The following is a 22,229-nucleotide window of genomic DNA, read 5'->3' on the forward strand; positions in this document are numbered from 1 at the left end:
TGGTTCTTTGCAATAAACTGCTACCGATGTTGCTTAGACTTCCACAAAAAAAAGTTAATAGCGGCTACTTTATACTATACGTGGAATTCCATTAAAGTGGATGTGGGGCAGCATTAAAATTCAATGACCTTCACTTGTTAATGTGTAAGCAAGTGAGAGTCAAATTTCGATTTAAAGCTTTCGTGACTGCAGGGATTCATCTTCTTGGTTCTTTCGGTAAAGTCACGTAGAAGGGACTTTACCGAAAGAACCAACAAAAAGTGAGAGTCACTTTAATACTATATACAGATGTCTATTCAAGTGAATGGAGGGTTCTTTCACGTTACAGAACTGTACAAATATCTGTGAAAGTGAACGGAGGCCCACCTTGGTATATATAGTGCCGTACAGGTCTCTGAATATTCTTAGGGCTTGCTTTCATGTACATATCTTTATGAAGGTAAAAGGTCAGTTTATACACAAATGTCTATACAAGTAAATCGATGTTGCTTCAATACACAGCTCTCCATGCAGCTGAATTGGAGTAACATTAATACCCAGATCCATGTGAGTTTGATTCCCGGCATACAGGTCATTGTTGTGAGTCTGTGAGTCGAGTGTTTCTCTGACTCTGTGGATCTCAATGCGAGTCGATGGGTCTCTCTGTAAGTCTGCGTGTTTCTGCGCGAGTCTCCGGGTGTATGTGTCTCGGTGCAAGTCTATGGGCATCTGCGTCGGTCTGCGTGCGAGTCTACAAGTCCCTGTTACGAATGCAGCTGTCGCCTTTGCCAGCTGTGAAATGTCATCGCTTGGAACGTCGCTGGAACGTTGCCGGAACGTCGCCAGGCACGCTGGCGACAGTTTCACCCGCAATACAGTTCTCACCGACAGCTGTGGTCAGTCGGGATTAACAAAACAATTTATTTATATTATTGTTCTTTCTTTTTTAAACTTGGCCTTGCTTTGTGGGAGTTGATGGAGGACAGCTTACAGGACCGTGCCTCTCTCCCTCTCTCTCTCTGACCGCTCCACCTGCTAATGTTCTGGCGCTGAGTGGACAGGAAGCGTGTCTTTCCTTTGGGTGGGATTTCCGATCCGTTAATTTGGACAAATACAGCCCCCAGTTGCTTCAACTCGGTCCATTTCCCGTCTCTCACGTAAGCGTCTATTTTAGATTTACGTGGAGGTAAAAAAAAAAACGCCTTTCACATTTAAATCGGGGATTGCTGCCTCGGCTGTGCAAAGATTCACACAAATCACCGCAAAGGGAATCTATTATATCTATGTGCGCATGACAGCACCGTACAGCTTGTTTTGTGTGTAGCGCACGACGAACTTATTTCGCACCGTACGCAGCCAACCGGGCAGCGCTCTGGACTTGCAGGCCTGAAGGTCGTCGCCGGTTCGATTCGACCTCCCGGCGCGGCAGCTTCTCGGAACAACGTCGGAGAACACGTCCGGAATCCAACTCTCTCTCCGCGCGGCCCCCAGACCGACCGCCTCCGTCCACCCAGCGGTGCGCGCGGTGCGTGGGGGTAAAAGTGTGGGGTGCTCAACGTCTCCGCTAGACGCTGCGCTACGGAGGAGAGTAGTTGGCTATCTCAGTCAGCGCCGTCAGTGCTAGACGACCGGTGTTGTGTACAGGCTGGGCTGAGCTATAAACCCACAAAGACACCCCCTGGACGGATTGTAACAGACTGTTGGGGCAAGGACTGTTAGCGGGCACTTATGGAGGCCGGCACGGCACACGAGGGGGGTGTGGGTGGTCAACACTACGCCACCTTTGTCTCCCCAATGGTGATGTTTACACACCGCACCCGTTATTCATTTGAGGCTGAGTCCACCTATAAATAAGCTGTCAACCCATACGGCTTCACCCCGTATTCTTGTGCAGGGAAATTCAGTTTTCAAGTCCATACGGCATAAACCATTTCAATCCGGGCAAAAAAGATGGTATGTTTTTGTTTATTTGTTTCTGTTTCTCCCTTGTGATGGGACTTTGTAGGATTAACGTTGAGAATTATAAGGGACACGGGATGACCAATGAGGTCTGAATTGGTCTGTAACAAGGTCGGGCCCTGATAAGGGGTTCACAGGTATGTATAAACATACGGTACTGTACCGACACATGGGGGCTAAGTGGCCATACTCCATCCCACGTGTCAATGCGAGGTGGTGATGGGGACGTCCACGGCGAATTCGGATGTCACGAATACAGAATCAGAATGTTTCATTCATCCTGGAGAAATCCGATGAGCTATGAAGCTTCTTAAATCATTTATATTAAGTTCACTTGCTTGCGCGCTTACGACCGTGCAAATCTTTCGGTCGTTTTTTAACCCACTTCCCGTGATCAAATCGAGCTGACATTTTGCACACAGACTCGTTGTGCGTGACAATTTATTTTGGAGAAAATTTTTTTCCAGAACTTTACACTTTTTAGGAATTTTTTTAAAATATTTAATTACCAATTGCTTAATGGTGGCAGGCAATCATCTGACCCATAGGTGGCAGCCATCTCAAGCCAGAGGACGAGAGGACTCTAGCCGCCACGCATATAAAGGATTTATAGTGAAAAACTTTGTTTTTACGGGTTAATTTATTTTTCCACAGATGTCCGGTCCAGTCGGTGCTCATAAATGACTCTCACCTTGGCCGGGATTTGAACTTGGGAGGGCCGGGTTTAGAGAGCAGCGTGCTAACCCCTGCACCACCGCTCTGCCAAAAGTGTTTATAAGGATCCATACTCTTTGGTTCTTTCGGTAAAGTCACGTAGGTGACTTCAAATCTAGATTGTTTATAAGGAGTCGCAGCTTTGTTTCAGAGTGAGTGAGTGTTGTGTGTTTTTTTTGGTTCGTGTGTTTAAGTCACGTGTGTGTGTGCGCGTTCCCTTAAAAGCACCTGTAAATTATTGCCCTTTAATGTCTCTACACAGTGCGTTTGTTAAGTTTCCATTGTACGTGTTAACTTTGTGTGTTCCGGTTTCAACCATATTGCTATTTTAATGCGTGTATATTCTGAAATTGTTACCAGATATAAATGGTGTGCACGCGCGCGCGTGTGTGTGTGTGCATGACGGGGGAGCGGTAGCGTTGCGGTTAGCGCTACGCTGCGCTACGAACCCAGCGACCCGAGTTCGATTCCCGCTCATGGCCAAAACCGGTAACGATGAATATAAATCGGTACCTGGGCCTCCCCTAGGTCGACTCAGCCTCAAATGAGTACCTAGTACGATGTGCCAAAGCATTGCCACGAAGGGAGACAAAGGCGACCGGGCGTGGTGTTGGCCACCCCACCCCCTCGCGTGCCGTGCCGGCCTTCATAATTTCGCTCGCTGACATAATTTGCCCATGCAGCAGTCTGTTTGAAGGCTATGCAGCGGATCTTTGTCTTTGTTTGTGCGCGTACAGTGCCCGTGTATGCACAGGTTAGTGCAGTGAATCGTGATGTCGGTGACACGTGGCATCCAAACAAGTTCTGCACCTCCCCCTAGATCAACTCAGCCTTAAACGAGAACCAGGTGCCAGCGATTGAACATCAGCGCCGGAGAGACGAAGTGCGCCTTGGCTCGATCCTAGACGCACCGCTCCACCACGTGTGCTCGCCAATAGCGTGGGGGCAATGACATTTGTCTTTTGACGGATTCCCGAGGAAGATCGCCTCGGGACGTGGAGGAATGTTGTTGTAGAGGTGGTGAGAGTGAACGGCACCAGCTCTTAGTTCGCGAGAAGCGATCGCGGGATCTGTCGAATTTCGGACGGTAAAAGTCGCGCGAATGTCACGTGCAGCGAGGCGGAGAGCGCTCTCGCCGCGGCCGGAAACCCGAAGATCTGCGAAGCGCTTTGACACAGATGTCCAGTGCGGGGGCAGGCGGTCAGCAAGTTGCATTAACAAATTACAACAACGAAATAACGATAAAAGAACAAGATAGAGAAGGGATAATTCAAGTTGCTATACATAATACTTATAAAGTATACAAAAATGCACAAGTTCACGTATATTTATATATTCCTGCCGATTCGTCAACATAAATATGCTCGAGAACAGCTATTGCACCAGCACTCTGCATGGCGACACAGAAAAAACTTTGGCTTGTGTATAAAAGTGATGTAGATCACACTACAGCCCATCGATATTCTGAAGTTATTCCAACTTAATATTTCTGCACTTAAATCAATCTAATAATTTTTAAAAACTAAATAGGTAAGCAGACAATGTTTCTTTCACGTATCCGTCTCTCCACGTTCATAGATGCAAGTATTTCTTGCACATCCCATCGTCCGCACGGCCTTCTGGGAGTGCATAATCTCAGCAGCTTTGTTTCAAGACGAGCAAACTCGGAACCGGTTTTGACGCACAAGGGTCGCGAAAGCAGAGTCAGTCTTGCTTTGACCAAACCCTGGTGAAACTGCCGGTATCATAAAAAGTCTGGCCAAGACGGGGCTGTGATTGGAGTGCTTGTGGGGAGTTGGCTCAGCTCATCATCCCGAATAGGGGCCATTAAAATAGGTATTACTTTGTGCGCATTCAAAAATGGTCAATGGAACAAAAAAATGACATTTGCTCCGCTCGCTCGCTCACTGCTCGCCGATGGGGATGCTGGGTGGTAGTGGCGTTGCACGTGGCCTGCAATCCAGCAACGGTGGAGGGCATCGGCGAGGGTTGGCGGATCACCGCACAAATGTCGTGAAAATCCCTTCCCCGTGAGCGTCAAGGAGCCAGTCGTACACTGGCTCAGCAAGGTTCAGACGAATATCACCCGTGCCCTTCTGTACGGGGATCGAGTGTTGCTCCCACGCACACACTCGTGTGGTTGCACCGGGTGCCCCGGTTTCCTTCGACATGTACAAACACTCAACAATTGTCTGATAACATCTGAACACATAGAGGAATGCAGGACTTGGGCAATTGCGTGGTAGTGCCGGCTCACTGCCTGGCTGCCTTCCAGCGCGTCTGTGGTTTATCAGCGATTGTGAGATGCAATTAACATGAATGACGACGCTACTGTGAAAATTAACGTGATTATTCTTATTATTAGGATTAGATGAGCGAAGCTCCAGTGGACATTTAAAGATGGATACACTTTGGCTTTTAAATCATAAAGGAAGTCAAATAATCGGATTATGTCGGGCAATTTTTAAAACAAACAAATGTGCGGCTAGAGGCTGAATACACACGATATAACAAGATTTGTGTTCCTGGGTACTAAGTGTTATTTTCTAATTGCTTATGCATAAAAAGTATAGAAAATGGATATCCACACAAACTTTGCTTTTGTGATCAGGACTTTACGGGAACGAAAGACACAAATGCACACGTTTTCTCATTGAAAATAGTTACATTTCAAAATATCACTGTCCTGGTCAAAAAAGTAAAGTTTGTGGGGAATAATAGACATTGTCTTGTACTTTTGAAGAATAAGCAATTGGAAAATAACACTTACTACCCAGGGACAAAAAAAATGTGTTACACAGATATTAATGGAGTGAATTATTAACTTTTATTTTGTGTCCTGATCACGTTCAAGGGCCCCGCGCTAAATGCTTTCAAGCAATCAATTCCGATTCAGTGATTCTGCACTTGCTCTATTACGATAGTACTATACCGCCTTCAACTTTTATGAACGACTGGGTGTTTAAGGTTAGCGATTTGTCGTATTATCTGGCTGTATAGCCAATGAAAAAATGCAATTACTTTACTATGCAAGTTAAAAATTAGTCTTCTAATTTTCGATTTAAAGCTTTCGTGACTGCAGGGATTCATCTTCTTGGTTCTTTCGGTAAAGTCTTATTTTATTATTTCCCTTCTACGTGACTTTACCGAAACAACAAAGAAGATAATCTTTAAATATGTATGTGTTTTTTTTTTATTTCGCATTATAACATATGCTATAGTCCCTGCAACTAGCTTAATGCGATATATAAAAAAAAGTAGCAATCGTAGAAGTGCATTCATCAACGTGTCCGATTAATCACTCCGGCATCCCAAGGCCATTGATGGAAGTGCAGAGTCGCAATGATTGCTGCCCGCACCTCGCTCCGGGCTCCAGGCGCTAATCGATAGACATTAGGGCCGCTCGTTGTTTAATTCACGAACACGGCCCGACTTGCAATGGGCAAAGAGGGCTGGGTTAAGACGCTGTTACTGCACCGCCAAGCCCGGCGACCCGTGCTCACGCGAAAATTTGGTGGCTTTGAGATGTTAACTACCTCGCCTGGTGTACAGGAGGTCGTGGGTTCGATCCCGACCATGACGCCTGCTGCTGCTGTATATTTGGAGTTTGCGTGTCTCTCTCTCTCCCTGTGGTCACGTGGCGTCCCCGCTCACCCGCGTTGATGATTTTTGCTCGAGCATGTCAATTAAATCGTCGTCGTCATCGTCTAATGTTGTATCATCGCCAAAGAATGCGTCCGATGTGGTATCGTCATTCTCGTGTAATGCGTCCGAGGCGACATCGCCACGTGATGCGTCGATCGTTTTAACGACGCCGGCGGTGCATTCACGCGAATGCATTTAGGCGGTGCACACTTCAATGCGTCGAAAATTAGTTTTGTACCCCCCCTCCCCCCCATGGCATATTGCGATGCATTGCAAACGTTGAGAACGATTTACAACATTTCGAGGGAAATGGGCCTTTCTCAGGGGGCCCACACACACACACACGAGCACGATTTAGACTGAAATGTCACAAAAACACGTGGCGGGCTTTTGTCAATCCGCTATTGGATGTCTTAGAAGGGGTATTTCCCGAAACGTCGCCTTTTATATATCATCGTAAATTACACGTAGCATCATAACCGGGAGGATTTCAACACAAATCTGGCTGTCGCCTGATGAAGCTAGTTGTAATTACTGGCGAAACGTCGTACTCAGATTGTAAATGTTATGGCTTTGCTCTCCAACACACCGGTGTGCTGTACTAGTATACTACACTATACACTACACTATACACTAGTGCTGTACTAGTGACGAATTGGCACGTTCTGTTTACGTGACAACTCTTACTAGTTGGCTGTGTCGGGTGGTGGCGGGTTTAGCGACACATTTATATATTTACGCGATCTAACCCAAAAAAACACCTGTATTATGGAAAGACGTTGTTTGTCGAAAAAAATGTAAAACACGTCGAACAAAAATATTCAGAACACGAGTTTCCATTCCCACAGCAACACGGAGAACCCAGCCTCGCCGGATGCTACAACGATCATTCGATTCTCCCTCCACATCTCAACAGTGACAGACACCGACAGACACCGACAGACACCGGGTGTCTCAGAGTGCTCGTCACGGCTCCAATAGCGGCTGCGCAAACGTCGGGGATGGGTTGCTCAACCTCCGTTGGCGGCCCGAGTGGAAATTCCACATTCCTATGGCGAGAGCCAGCGTCAGGCTGTAAGGCCCATGGAACCTAAGCAGTTTAAAAATGTTTAAAAAAAAATTACGAAATGATGAACGAAGCAAAGTGCCGAATACACCGAGCATCTTCTTGTTTCCACTGATCGTAAAAAAAGAAATAAGCAGCTGTTTTTTTTTCGAGAGAGAGAGAGACAGACCACAGCCCCAGTCTACTCCGTACGACAACCACCAAATTGTCAATCCCGTAATGCGGAGCTTGTGTGTGTGTGTGTTTTATTATTAACGCTGGAGAGAGGTTAGAATGACCTGACCCTGACCAGGGACTGAACTCGTCCCCCTGCGAGTTTAGGGCTCCGCTACAGCACCACGCCCGTGTCCTGATCGCCAGTGATACGAGGACAAACGTCGGGCAGAACGAGTGTGTTATTTTACCCGAGGGCAAAAAAAGAAATTGACAGCATGGATTATAATAATTATAAAAAATCTTCGGTAACTTTATATGCCACCCTTTCCTAAGAGCTATTGTGTTTGTAGCTCTTGTTCATTATTATTGTTGAGGGGGGGGGTGAGAACATCGCGTCTCGAGTGAGACGTGGGGGGGGGGGGTGAGACGGGGGGGCGGGGTGGCACACGGAGACGCTGGTGACGCGCGCCAGACGAATTGTGTCACGCGAGGAATTGTGTTGAGTCTGTGAACGTGGTGGGGGGAGCACATCCACGGTTGCGTCAGTGAGCACGCGTGCGCGTGTGTGTGTGTGTACGTGTGTGTGTACGTGTGTGTGTGTGTGTACATGTGTGTGTGTGTGTGTACGTGTGTGTGTACGTGTGTGTGTGTGTACGTGTGTGTGTACGTGCGTGTGTGTACGTGTGTACGTGTGTACGTGTGTGTGTGTGTACGTGTGTATGTGTACGTGTGTATGTGTACGTGTGTGTGTGTACGTGTGTGTGTGCGTGTGTGTGTGTGTACGTGTGTGTGTACGTGCGTGTGTACGTGTGTGTGTACGTGTGTGTACGTGTGTGTGTGTACGTGTGTGTACGTGTGTGTGTGTATATACGTGTGTGTGTGTACGTGTGTGTGTGCGTGTAGGTGTGTACGTGTGTGTGCGCGTGTGTGTGCGTGTATGTGTGCGTGTGTACTCGTGTGTACGTGTGTGTGTGTACGTGTGTGTGTACGTGTGTGTGTGTGTGTACGTGTGTGTGTGCCGTGCCTCAACAGACTACTGAGACTATACGGGGGATCTTTGTCTTTGCCGTGCAATGTGGGGAGCGGTAGCTGCCGCTATGAACCCGGTGGGACCCGAGTTCGATTCCCGCTCACGGCCAACGGCAGTGACGATTATCCGAACCGGTCCTGACCTTCCCACTATGTCGACTCAGCCTTAAATGAGTACCCGGTGCAGTGTGTAAACATCGCCACTAGGGAGACAAAGGCGGCCGGGCGTGGTTGCTGGTCACCCACCCCCTCGTGTGCCGTTCCGGCCTTCATAGGTGCTCGCGTGACCTCCCGAGGGCGTGACGCTTCGCCTCGATCGGAGTTTGTTAGTAACAATAAAAAAGCAAATCAGGTGATGGAATTTCAAATCCGTAAAAAAACAAATAGTATTGCACTACTTGTGAAGCTTCGAGTCGTGCGTAATCGGAGAGTTTAACACGTAGGAGGCTTTCGTGACCAATATCATCCATAATAGAGTGTTTTTGGGTGAGATCACCACGTAAATATATTAATGTGTCGTTAAAACCCGCCACCACCCGGCACGTAAACAGAACGTGTCAATTCGTCACTCGTACAGCACACCGGTGTGTTGGAGAGCCAAGCCACAGCATTTACAGGTGGACTTCTCCACAAATCTGGCCGTCGCCTGATGAAGCTAGTTGTAATTACTGGCGAAACGTCGTACTCAGATTGTTGGGAACTAACCCACCAGGCGAGGGATCGAGCGTTGTCCCCTCGCATGCTGTGGGTTTTCTCCGAGTGCTCCGGATCTCCGCCACATGTATGAACGCTCATTGATTCGCTGAAAACATCTTCATATGTAGAGGACAGTAGAGCTCGGGCAATTATTGGTAGCGCCAGATCACCGCCTGGCTGCTGCTGCTTCTGCCTTCCCTAAGCTCGCTTGTGGTTCCTCCTCCGAGCGCCTCTGAGTCGTCCTCTGTCTCTGTCTCTCTACGAGAGCGAGGAGTGAATTCCATGCGATGGCAGCGCGTTACAAGTTGACGTTATTATTCAATGACTATTGCTAGCACAGAGATTATGTAATAGAAGCGATGTCGCATTTTCTGACCAATCCGAAAAAAAAACATTAGCATACACAATTTAATTTTCTCGAATTAATTTGTTTCCTTGCATTCATCCAAAAAAGTGTAGAACATATCCCCAGTGTAGGATTAAAGTATGTCCATACATCTCCATGATTACATAAATGAATCCAGACTCACACCCATGTTCGTATTCTCTGTGTGTGCGATGCTATGCACAATATGGGTAAGCTGTGCATTGCGTCATGTCGTTGACCACGTGGGTCTATGTGGTTGTGTTGCGTGGTCGTATTGCCCGCGCGTGTGTGTGCTGTGTGTGTTGTGGGGAGCGGTCGTGTAGCGGTTAGCGCGCTGCGCTACGAACCTGGCGAGCCGAGTTCGATTCCCGCCCACGGCCAAAATCAGTGGCAATTATCTGAACCGGTCCTGGGCCTCCCCTAGGTCGACTCAGCCTCAAACGCGTACCTGGTGCGGTGTGTCGACATCGCCACTGGGGAGACAAAGGCGGCCGGGCGTGGTGCTGGCCTTTTTGCGCCTTCATAGGTGCTCACTGATAGCACTTGCCCCAACAGTCTGTTACAGGCTATACGGGGGATCATTGTTTTTGTGTGTGGGATATCCCTGTGTTCACAATGGATGCACGCTGCATGTGTGTGCGCGTGCATGGTGGTGGAGGTGGATGCTGCTGCCTATGGGAGTCACCACACCCATGCCATGCCTCAGCAGCAGCAGCACGGGCGTGCATGCTAATCGACGACGCGCACGGGCGAACGCAAGCAAAAAACAAAGATCCCCCATATAGCCCCTAACGGAGCGCTGGGGCAAGTGCTGCTTGTATGCACCTACTAAGGCCGGCATGGCGCACGAGGAGTGGGTGGTGCACCGGCCTGGATCACGCCCGGCCACCTTTGTCTCCCCAACGCTGATGGTTATCACACTCCGCACTAGGTTCATATTTAAGTCTGAGTCGACCTAGGCGTGTCCCAGGACCGGTTCGGATATTCGTCACCCAACACACACACACAAGCAACTCAATGCACAACATCAGCCGTGCCGCGAATATCTTAACGCATACTGCACCCCAATATAACATAGCCACATCCGTGAAGATTGCCTATGTATAATCACATCCATGAAGCCTACGGATACAAATTCTGTATTTGTATATATACACAAGCCATACATCCCATATAAACACTGCAGCCTTGCTGCCAATACATTGCATAGAGAGTGTAGGTTGTTGTACATTCCAATACTCTCTATACCATAATCACACTCTGTGGTTCTTTCGGTCACGTAGGTAGAAATAAAATAAAATAAATCACCATAGCCACACCCGTGAACACTATGGATACTGCTGTACTATGGATACTGCTGTACTGAACACAAGCAGCATGAACACTATGGATACTGCTGTACTGAACACAAGCAGCATGCCAATATAATTATTCTCACACCAGGCATGCACACCTACGTGTACTATATTACAGGATGACATATTTAGAACACCACATCACGTGCCCTGTGCAAGCGAACCACCCTGCAATGCAATGCATCCGCTGGTATAAACCAGCATGGATTCGATAGTCAACAGCACGAGTGGTGCAGCCTATTCACACGACAGAGTCGGAATGTGGTCCGGAGTTTTGTATGAATCCAAAATAAATACAAAAAATGTCAGGCCAAGATGACCACATTCATGATCCCGATTTTTTTTTGGGGTCCGGCCGATTCCGAAAATATGACGTCACGGGCAGCGCCGCCACAGGCTGACGACACTTCGTACAGAGCAAAAAAATACAGTACACGTGAAAGATATGAATAGAGTACACATGACAGAGACTGTAAGCAAGTCTAGGATACTAATGATTGGATGGCACCTGGCACCTGAAACGTAAACAATGTTGCGCCTGAGTGCACACGTTGGAAAATCTCGAGCACGTTATGGCGAGGTACCAACAGTATGTACAAGGGGACTGGCTATCCGCAAGTTGAGTACGTTATAGCGAGATTCTACACCATCACGTGCTGTGCTTTAACAATGCCATAATAACTCACCGTGGAGAAGCTTCAAAGAGCCCCACGACTTTGGCAATACCTGGCAAAGTTCCACCCAATTCGTATTTGACACCTTGGAAAGGATTAAAATTAAAATTAATAAAAGTAAAATAAAATAAAAATCACGACATTTCGGAGGCAACACAAGCTTCCGTCTTCAGGTGGAACCGTCACAGCACGCTTGCTGTATCAAGTAAATGAGTTTTTCATTTACTTGATACAGCAAATGAGTTTTTCATTTACTTGATACAGCAATCGTGCTGTGACGGTTCCACCTGAAGACGGAAGCTTGTGTTGCCTCCGAAACGTCGTGATTTTAATTTTATTTTTTTATTTTATTTTACTTTTATTAATTTTAATTGTAATGTTTTACCTACGTGACTTTACCGAAAAAACCTAAGAATATGAAACCTTGGAAAGACTAGAACCCGGAGATTAACCCCCCATGCGTGCGAGTGGATACCACTCGACGTTCCGCAAGCGATGGATCAAACGCAGCGCCTCCGATTAGCACGGTTGGCTACGTAAGGCGCGTAGGAAATTCAACATCGAGTACATACCGCACACGCAAGAAAGGCAGTGTGTGTTTGGGTATGAACGCCTCGTAAGTTATACCCTACTAGCATAAAACAACGGAAAGCCATTAAGCATATATCATGTGCAGTGAATAACACCCACACAGCATGCAAACTGCAATGTCCATCGATATCACCAGCACAAGCTGTACCCACTTGTAAGCACACACTCTACTTCCAAACAGCGTCGATTGCGCATGAAATACACGCGCTAATATATGCTCACCTAATAATGCGATATTTAAACATATAAAAAAAATTTTAATACACGAGAGATGTCATGAATATCCACTGTTGGATGAATGCCTCCCCCACGCTGCCCCAGATCGTGGAGGTTATTTGACCAGACACGACTACGCCGGGCAGTGTGCTTTGGTGGAGCCGGTGATCGTGAGCGTGGTGGTGGTGGTGGTGGGGGGGGGGGGCCATAGAAGTGCAACACAACAATGTTGTTTTGCTGCAATGCCATCTGCTGCACACTGCACGGTACCGCAACGGCAGTAACCTCTAGCACCTGTAAGCATGGCGCGGGGTGGTCCCACATACAATCGCTCAACTCGGCTTTAGACTGAATATTGGCCTGCTGCGATGAACGTCCTCACGACGTCGAAAGCCGCTGGGTTGAGCTGCCATGTGTGAGTGGCAGGTGGCTTCCGAAAAAATATTGCAAAGTTCAGTGGGTCTGACCTGGTTAAAAAAAATACAAATTGTAGTTTAACACGTAGGAGGCTTTCGCGAACAATATCATCCATAATAGAGGTTTTTTTGGGGGGATTAGATCGCGTAAATGTATAAATGTGTCGTTAAACCCGCCACCACCCGACACAACCAACTAGTAAGGGTTGTCACGTAAACAGAACGTGCCAATTCGTCACTAGTACAGCACTAGTGTGTAGTGTATAGTGTAGTGTAGTGCACTAGTACAGCACTAACCGGTGGATAAAAATTGTCGTGAGTATTCGTTTGATTTGCCTCCGAGGTCTGATGAGATGGGGTGCATTCTGGATTCTAGATTTGAAGCTTTCGTGACTGCAAGGATTCATATTCTTAAGTTTTTTCGGTAAAGTCACGTAGGAAAAAAATTAGAAATTAAAATTAATAACAGTAAAATAAAATAAAAATTATTTTTATTTTATTTTACTTTCATTAATTTTAATTTGTTACCTACGTGACTTCACCGAAAAAACCTAAGAATATGCATTCTAGATTGTTTTATTTTGTTGCCAGACTGCACAGTGACACACGGCAGCAGGACGCATCTTCTTAGCTGTGGCCGCGGCAGCTGAAGGGACGCGAACACTCATCAACTCATTTATCCGCGGCGTTTCTGCCCACGCGTCTCTGTTCAACGGCGGATAAGAGGAGTCAAATCGCGAACGCGAGGATTCGCGATACTGCTCATCCGTCTCCCACATCACCCCGCGTGCAGCCAGGGCCGGATTATACCGAGTAGCACAAGTAGCTGCATATGCTACGGGCCCCGCACTTGCTTAGTCGTGCACGTGTGTGCTGTGGCACACAACATGCACAGCCGCTAATGTGGAGTGCATGGCGAGCAGGAGACGGGCGCTTCAACTTTACTGCACTCAGCTTCAAAAGCGGTCACATTTATCAGGGTCCTCTGGTGTGATCGAGTGCCAGTCGCCAACTGTTGTGCACTCAAATCTCTCTGGTCCTATGTGCTTCGAAGAGGGGTCATTGCCCGAAACGTCGCCTATTATATATTTGTATTCCCTTCGAAATCGGTTTTTATTGTAGAATGTGATTTAAAACATGCAGTGCAAGTGTGTAATATAGTTACTGTATCGACCAAAAATTTGCAATGGAATTTTTTTCCGTCTCTAATTAATTACTCCATAGCTGTCAAGGAAATTGAGTATTCGGGTCCATACGGTGCACAGCCGTTTCAATACGGGCAACAAATATAGAGTCTATTGGTTTGTGTTTCTCCCTTGTGATGGGACTCTGTCGGATGAACGTCGAGATGTACAAGGGGCACGGGGTGAGCAACGAGGTCTGACTTGGTCTGTAGTCAGCTAGGGCGCTGAGAATGGGTTGGCAGCGATGCTACTCGAACCCCCTTAATACATTTAGCTGGTGCCCCCCCCCCCCCCCACTTAATTCTGACTCCCGAAGGCGGGAAACCCCCTGCTCCGCCCTACAAGCCACGCCCATTTGATCGTGGCGATGACGTCACCGAGCCTAGCCCATCAACCTCCCGTCCAGCGGCACTGGTGGAGATAAACGCGAGTCGGGTAATTCCTCAGCTTATCGATGAGGCGAGTCGTAAAACCATGAAATATCCGTGCAGTTCGGTATGGTGAACGGGTGCGTATCAATAATGCATGTACACGGCGTACAGGCAGTAATGTATATAGTTGTATACAAATGTATTATTCAGGGTGCAGGATATGGCAACATAGCAACAGTATTAAAGGTAACTGGGCTCCGTGCGTACGATCTACAAAATAATGTTAACAGTATACAGACAGGTAGCATCATCAACAGAATAGCATTCGATAAAAGACGCTATACCTGTGTGCATTTATATATATATAAAAACAAACCGCATGAAATCACAAATTGCTCAATTAATACAAAACGATCATGCGTATAATGACATAAATGTGACTCACTCCATTTGATGAACACGGCACTGCCTTGATAGCGGATTGCCTAGTAGGCTGTAGAATCTTCGTGTGTGTGTGTACGCCTGTGCGTGTGTGTACGCCTGTGTGAAATATATTACGTACACAGTAAAATGTATAGATGCGCGTGTGTGTGTGTGTGTCTGTAGGGTTTGATGTACGTGTGTGCACGCAGACGCAGAGACACGGGCTGTGTATGATGCAGCGCGCACACCCAGGGATGGAGAGAGGGAGGTGATGAAGAGGGAGGGATGGAGAGAGAGAAGAGAGAGAGAGGGGGGAGGGGTGGGCCGAGAGAGAGAGGGGAGTGGGGGGGGATATGCTGAGACTGTGTGGGGGGGTGGGGTGTTGGCTGGGATAGCGAATGGATGCGGTGAGGATGTGTCAGGATTACAGGGCTGCTCAGCTTACTATGCACCGACACAAGCCGTATGCTGCTACTGCTGCTGCTCATCTGCGAGAAGCAAGAATCGCCTCCTCGTCCGAGACACGCCTGCCCCTCCCTCCCTTCCTCCTTCCTCCGTCTCTCCCGCCCTGCACCCCACCGCCACCACCAACCCACCCCACCATGTGCATCAGCGGGGCCTGCTGCCTCTCTCTCTCTGAGCCGGGCAATATTAACCACATGCGCACTCACTCACACCCGCACGTCCTAAGGCATCCAATTCAGCCTCAGACACGCGGCTATAACAAGGCCTTGCCTTCCATTCAAGCAGCAAGACGCGCACACAGGCATCCTAATTTCTTGCCTGCCATTGAAAAACTAAGACTCACACACACACATATGATTTACCTTGCCTTCTAAGCAGATATACACACATACACCTTAATGTCTTGCCACTGACACACACACAGTGCCACTGACACACACACACAGTGCCACTGACACACACACACAGTGCCACTGACACACACACAGTACCACTGACACACACACACAGTGCCACTGACACACACACACAGTGCCACTGACACACACACACACAGTGCCACTGACACACACACACAGTGCCACTGACACACACACACAGTGCCACTGACACACACACACACAGTGCCACTGACACACACACACAGTGCCCTGCCCCTGACACTGACACACACACACAGTGCCCTGACACACACACACAGTGCCACTGACACACACACACACACAGTGCCACTGACACACACACAGTGCCCTGTCACTGACACACACACACAGTGCCACTGACACACACACACACAGTGTCACTGACACACACACACACAGTGCCACTGACACACACACAAAGTGCCACTGACACACACACACAGTGCCACTGACACACACACAGTGCCCTATCACTGACACACACACACAGTGCCTTGACACTGACACACACACACAGTGCCACTGACACACACACACAGTGCCTTGCCACTGACACACACACACAGTGCCTTGCCACTGACACACACACACAGTGCCACTGACACGCACACACAGTGCCACTGACACACACACACAGTGCCCTGCCACTGAACCAACGACCACCGTTCTCCGAGTGGCAATGACGTCACCACGGCGCTTGTGCCAGGCTAGGTGCACATTTGAGGCCACGTGCAGTGTCGAAGGTTCGTTGGCAGGAGGTCACGGGACAGACCCAGCGGATGCCGTGGGTTGACTGATTATTTGGCTGATGCACCACCTGTGCCCCCTACTGTGCCAACTCGCTGCGTTTTATCCGCCCGGCGCTCCGCTCGTTGTTGTGAACGTCGCTCCTCTGCCCTCCGTTGTTGCTGGAGATAATCGTCACTGGTTTTGGCCGTGAGCGGGAATCGAACTCGGGTCGCCGGGTTCGTAGCGCAGCGTAGCGCTGACCACTACACTGCCGCTCCCCACATGACACACACACACATCTTAACACGTTGCCTCCCATCCAGCCACTGACACACACGCACACATATCTTAACGTCTCCAATTCAACTGTTATAACACACGCACATTCTAACGTATTAATATCCTATCTACTCATGAACACGCACATCAAAATAACGCCTTGCCTCCCAACTAGCCACGGACATACACACACATACAAACATCACCACGCCGTATTTCACATCCAGCCACTAACACATCCTAATGCCCTGCATGCCAGTCACTGACACACACGCACTACGCATGTGAACAGGACATGATGTCAGATTGAATGGCTCCCATTTAGAGGAAACCAGGATACAAAGCACTCGCACGCCGCCAGAATTCCCATTGCTCACACACGCACAAGCAGTGCGGTGGGCGCTCATTTCCGCTCGTGGTTTGAAGCCGGTGGTGGAACTTCCACGTTCGCATGGCCTGGACCAGGCACGGAGAGATGCGCGCTTGGGGTCTGCATTGAGAGAGGCAGAGAAGAGGAGCCCGTGAACGAGAGAAGCACGCACGCCGACTAATGGCATCATACAGAGCGTCGAAGTGAGAGTGGTGCTAGAGAGAGAGAGAGCGAGCGAGAGAGCGAACGAGAGAGTGAGCTAGAGGGGGGGTTACATAGAGCCCAGTTAAAAAAAAAATTACGAAATGATGAACGAAACAAAGTGCCGAATACACCGAGCATCTTCTTGTTTCTACTGATCGTAAAATAAAAAAGAGAGAGCGAGTGAGCGAGAGAGTGAGCTAGAGGGGGGTTTACATAAAGCCAAGTTTAAAAATTTTAAATTAAATAAAAATTACGAAATGATGAACGAAGCAAAGTGCCGAATACACCGAGCATCTTCTTGTTTCCACTGATCGTAAAAAAAAGAGAGAGCGAGCGAGTGAGCGAGAGAGTGAGCTAGAGGGGGGTTTATATAAAGCCAAGTTTTAAAAATTTTAAATTAAATAAAAATTACGAAATGATGAACGAAGCAAAGTGCCGAATACACCGAGCATCTTCTTGTTTCCACTGATCGTAAAAAAAAGAGAGAGCGAGCGAGTGAGCGAGAGAGTGAGCTAGAGGGGGGTTTACATAAAGCCAAGTTTTAAAATTTTAAATAATAAAAAATACGAAATGATGAACGAAGCAAAGTGCCGAATACACCGAGCATCTTCTTGTTTCCACTGATCGTAAAATAAAAAAAGAGAGTGGTGCTTGGGGCAGGACGCGTCATGGTGTCGTAGGAGTCGGTGGCCGAGAGCTCACGGAATAGATAACGGGAGTGGCTGCCAAGGGATGGAGCTGCGTCGCGAGGAGGCGTTCCGCGTGAGAGACGGAGCGATGAGATCGACTCGCGGTGGATTGACCACGGGATGATCAGGACCGTGGGCTCAAACCTGCCGTGCCAGCTGTCGGGGTTCAGCAAGAGCGTTACTGAAACAGACAAAAACAGATGCACATCACGGGTCAAACTTTTACGAAATCTAACGGCTCATTGTGCATAAAGCCAGTGCCGGATTATCCTCGTTGCGAAAGTACCTACATATGTAGTAGCTACTATATTCTTGGTTTTTTTCGGTAAAGTCACGTAGATAGAAAATATAATTAAAATAACAGATAATGAAAATAATAAGTAATAAAAATAAGAGATTATTTTATTTTATTTTCTATATGAATTCCTGCAGTCACGAAAGTTTTAAGTCAATATTTAGTAGCTACTACATATGTAGCATATAGTAGCTACTACATATGAAGTAGCTACGGGCCCCGCACTTTCAAGGGCCCCGCGCTAAATGCTTTCAAGCTATCAATTCCGGTTCAGTTATTATGCACTTGCTCTATTACTATAGTACTATACCGCCTTCAACTTTTATGAACGACTGTGTGTTTAAGGTTAGCGATTTGTCGTATTATCTGGCCGTACAGCAAAAAAAAATACAATTACTTTACACCGTAAGCTAAAAATTTACGTGTTTAAATATTAACGTTTTTTTATTTAGGGCCCCTTTATAACATATGCAACAGGCCCCGCACTAGCTTAATCCGGCACTGCATAGCGCGTGTCCTGACGGACGAGAGAAGGACACATTGCGACCACTTCTTCAGCTGCGCCGCATTGCGCAACGCCAACGGAACGTGAAGCTGTGGCGACAGGTGGAGAGGAGTCGCAGCTGAACCCCTTGGCAACGTCATCCCATTGGCGTGGAAGTGCTTCGTGTGTTTGGGATGTTTAGTGGACGATGGCCACAGCCAGAAATGAAAACAACCGCGCGGCTTTTTTGGTATTTGCTAATTGGTCAGGAAGGACCCAAATTGGCATGACGTTTTGTCTTTAAACTTTTTAAAGTATTTTTTTGGAGATACCGCGCACACTAAGGGCCTTCATAAAGCCAAAGCGTTTGTGAGTTTGAAATGCATTTTACTGTGCGGATGTGTCTTTGTGTGGGGAGCGGTGGGATGACGGTTTGCGCACTGCGCTACGAACCCGGTGACCTGAGTTCGATTTCCGCTCACTGCCAACATCAGTGATGGATTACAGAACCGGTCCGAGACCACCCCTAGGTTGACTGAGCTTTAAATAAGTACCTGGTGCAGGATGCACTAGGGAGACAAAGGCGGCCGGGAGTCGTGATGGCTATCCACCCACCGCGTGTACCGTGCCGGCCTTCATAGGTGCTGCTCGCTCACAGCGCTTGCCCCAACAGTCTGTTAAGGCAACACGGGGGATTTTTGTGTCAGAGTCAGATCTAAAAAGCACATTCAGTGTTTTTTTTCTATGTTCAATATCAATGGATCCACCACTGGTTTGTGTGTGGTTAGATCGGTGGTGCAGTGGTTAGCGCGCGAACACCGTGAACCCGTAAACCTGAGTTCGATTCCTGCTCACGGGTAACATCAGTGGCGAATGTGGCATCATAAACTTACGTTTACTCGGCCCTGACATAGCTGTCGTGTCTAAAACATCGTCAAAAACCACACGGTCTTTGACGTATCCCCACAAGAAAAAGTTGCAGGGTGTGGTGATGTCTGGGGGTGATCTTGGGGGCCAAGAGTGTAGCGCCAAGTCTTGGGGTCCGGTGCGACCTATCCAACGGTGAGGCAGCGCGTCTCGCGAATGACTGAGGCTATAGGGGCTCAATCTTAATTTAGGAGCTTTCGTGACTGCAGGAATTATTCTTTGGTTCTTTTCGGTTAAGTCACGTCTAAAAATAAAATAATAAATTAAAATAACATATTACGACGTTTCGATTGCAACACAAGCAATCATCATCAGGCATAAAAGAAATAGCAACAAAAATCTAACTAGAAAACTATAGACAGACATACAAGCAGACAGACATCACAACGGCACACAGAGAGAGGACACAAATCGGCACAAAGAGAGGGGTCGTTTCTGTGACGGTCCCTTAAATATAGAGAGGGGGGGGCGGGGACGGAGAGAGGGAGGGGGCAGAGAGAATTAGCATATCAATGAGTGTACGGCAACGTACTGCTGTTGCAAGTAAGATGACAATGTGGAACGGGCACGCAAGCTTGAAAATTAGGAGACAGGCACACGAAAATTAAATAACCTAGCAAAATATCGAAATGTGATGTAATACAACACAGAGAGTCGGTTAACACACAATTAACGCATAGCCTGGTTGATTACGTGTTTCAAAATTTGCTAAGTTAGAATTTTAAGTGTGAAAATTCCAAAGAGAGGACACAGGCAGAGAGAACAAATAGGCAGAAAGAAAAATGATAAGCTTAAAACTTCCCCGTAGAAGTGGTTCAATCTTAATTTAGGAGCTTTCGTGACTGCAGGAATTATTCTTTGGTTCTTTTCGGTTAAGTCACGTCTAAAAATAAAATAATAAATTTTATGCCTGATGATGATTGCTTGTGTTGCAATCGAAACGTCGTAATATGTTATTTTAATTTATTATTTTATTTTTAGACGTGACTTAACCGAAAAGAACCAAAGAGCTATAGGGGCTGTTTGTGCGCTGGGAGAGGCATCTCGCGGTAATCATTTGAAACTCTATGCCCCGCCCTCTCTATGCCCCGCCCTCTCTATGCCCCGCCCTCTCTATGCCCCGCCCTCTCTATGCCCCGCCCTCTCTATGCCCCGCCCTCTCTATGCCCCGCGCTCTCAATGCCCCGCCCTCTCTATGCCCCGCCCTCTCTATGCCCCGCCCTCTCTATGCCCCGCCCTCTCTATGCCCCGCCCTCTCTATGCCCCGCCCTCTCTATGCCCCGCCATCTCTATGCCCCGCCCTCTCTATGCCGCGCCCTCTCTATGCCCCGCCCTCTCTATGCCCCGCCCTCTCTATGCCCCGCCCTCTCTATGCCCCGCCCTCTCTATGCCCCGCCCTCTCTATGCCCCGCCATCTCTATGCCCCGCCCTCTCTATGCCCCGCCATCTCTATGCCCCGCCCTCTCTATGCCCCGCCCTCTCTATGCCCCGCCCTCTCTATGCCCCGCCCTCTCTATGCCCCGCCCTCTCTATGCCCCGCCATCTCTATGCCCCGCCCTCTCTATGCCGCGCCCTCTCTATGCCCCGCCCTCTCTATGCCCCGCCCTCTCTATGCCCCGCCATCTCTATGCCCCGCCCTCTCTATGCCCCGCCCTCTCTATGCCCCGCCCTCTCTATGCCCCGCCCTCTCTATGCCCCACCCTCTCTATGCCCCGCCATCTCTATGCCCCGCCCTCTCTATGCCCCGCCCTCTCTATGCCCCGCCCTCTCTATGCCCCGCCATCTCTATGCCCCGCCCTCTCTATGCCCCGCCCTCTCTATGCCCCGCCCTCTCTATGCCCCGCCCTCTCTATGCCCCGCCCTCTCTATGCCCCGCCCTCTCTATGCCCCGCCCTCTCTATGCCCCGCCCTCTCTATGCCGCGCCCTCTCTATGCCCCGCCCTCTCTATGCCCCGCCCTCTCTATGCCCCGCCCTCTCTATGCCCCGCCCTCTCTATGCCCCGCCATCTCTATGCCCCGCGCTCTCTATGCCCCGCCCTCTCTATGCCCCACCATCTCTATGCCCCGCCCTCTCTATGCCCCGCCCTCTCTATGCCCCGCGCTCTCTATGCCCCGCCATCTCTATGCCCCGCGCTCTCTATGCCCCGCCCTCTCTATGCCCCACCATCTCTATGCCCCGCCCTCTCTATGCCCCGCCCTCTCTATGCCCCGCCCTCTCTATGCCCCGCCCTCTCTATGCCCCGCGCTCTCTATGCCCCGCCCTCTCTATGCCCCGCCATCTCTATGCCCCGCCCTCTCTATGCCCCGCCATCTCTATGCCCCGCCCTCTCTATGCCCCGCCATCTCTATGCCCCGCCCTCTCTATGCCCCGCCCTCTCTATGCCCCGCCCTCTCTATGCCCCGCCATCTCTATGCCCCGCGCTCTCTATGCCCCGCCCTCTCTATGCCCCACCATCTCTATGCCCCGCCCTCTCTATGCCCCGCGCTCTCTATGCCCCGCCCTCTCTATGCCCCGCCATCTCTA

The 22,229-nt window shown here is 48.8% G+C and overlaps 1 protein-coding gene across 1 annotated transcript in view; it reads right to left on the reverse strand.

Moving 5' to 3' along the window:
- The window catches only part of LOC144947680 (uncharacterized), a 239,799-nt gene extending 224,654 nt beyond the window's left edge, over window positions 1-15,145 (reverse strand). Inside the window, exon 1 of the mRNA XM_078876952.1 lies at window positions 14,864-15,145. Coding sequence (XP_078733078.1) covers window positions 14,864-14,868 — 5 coding nt within the window. The 5' untranslated portion in view covers window positions 14,869-15,145. The remainder of the gene's footprint in view (window positions 1-14,863) is intronic.
- Window positions 15,146-22,229: the final 7,084 nt, after the last annotated feature.

The sequence above is a fragment of the Lampetra fluviatilis genome, chromosome 46 (genome assembly GCF_964198595.1).
Source record: "Lampetra fluviatilis chromosome 46, kcLamFluv1.1, whole genome shotgun sequence".
Lineage (NCBI taxonomy): Eukaryota > Metazoa > Chordata > Hyperoartia > Petromyzontiformes > Petromyzontidae > Lampetra > Lampetra fluviatilis.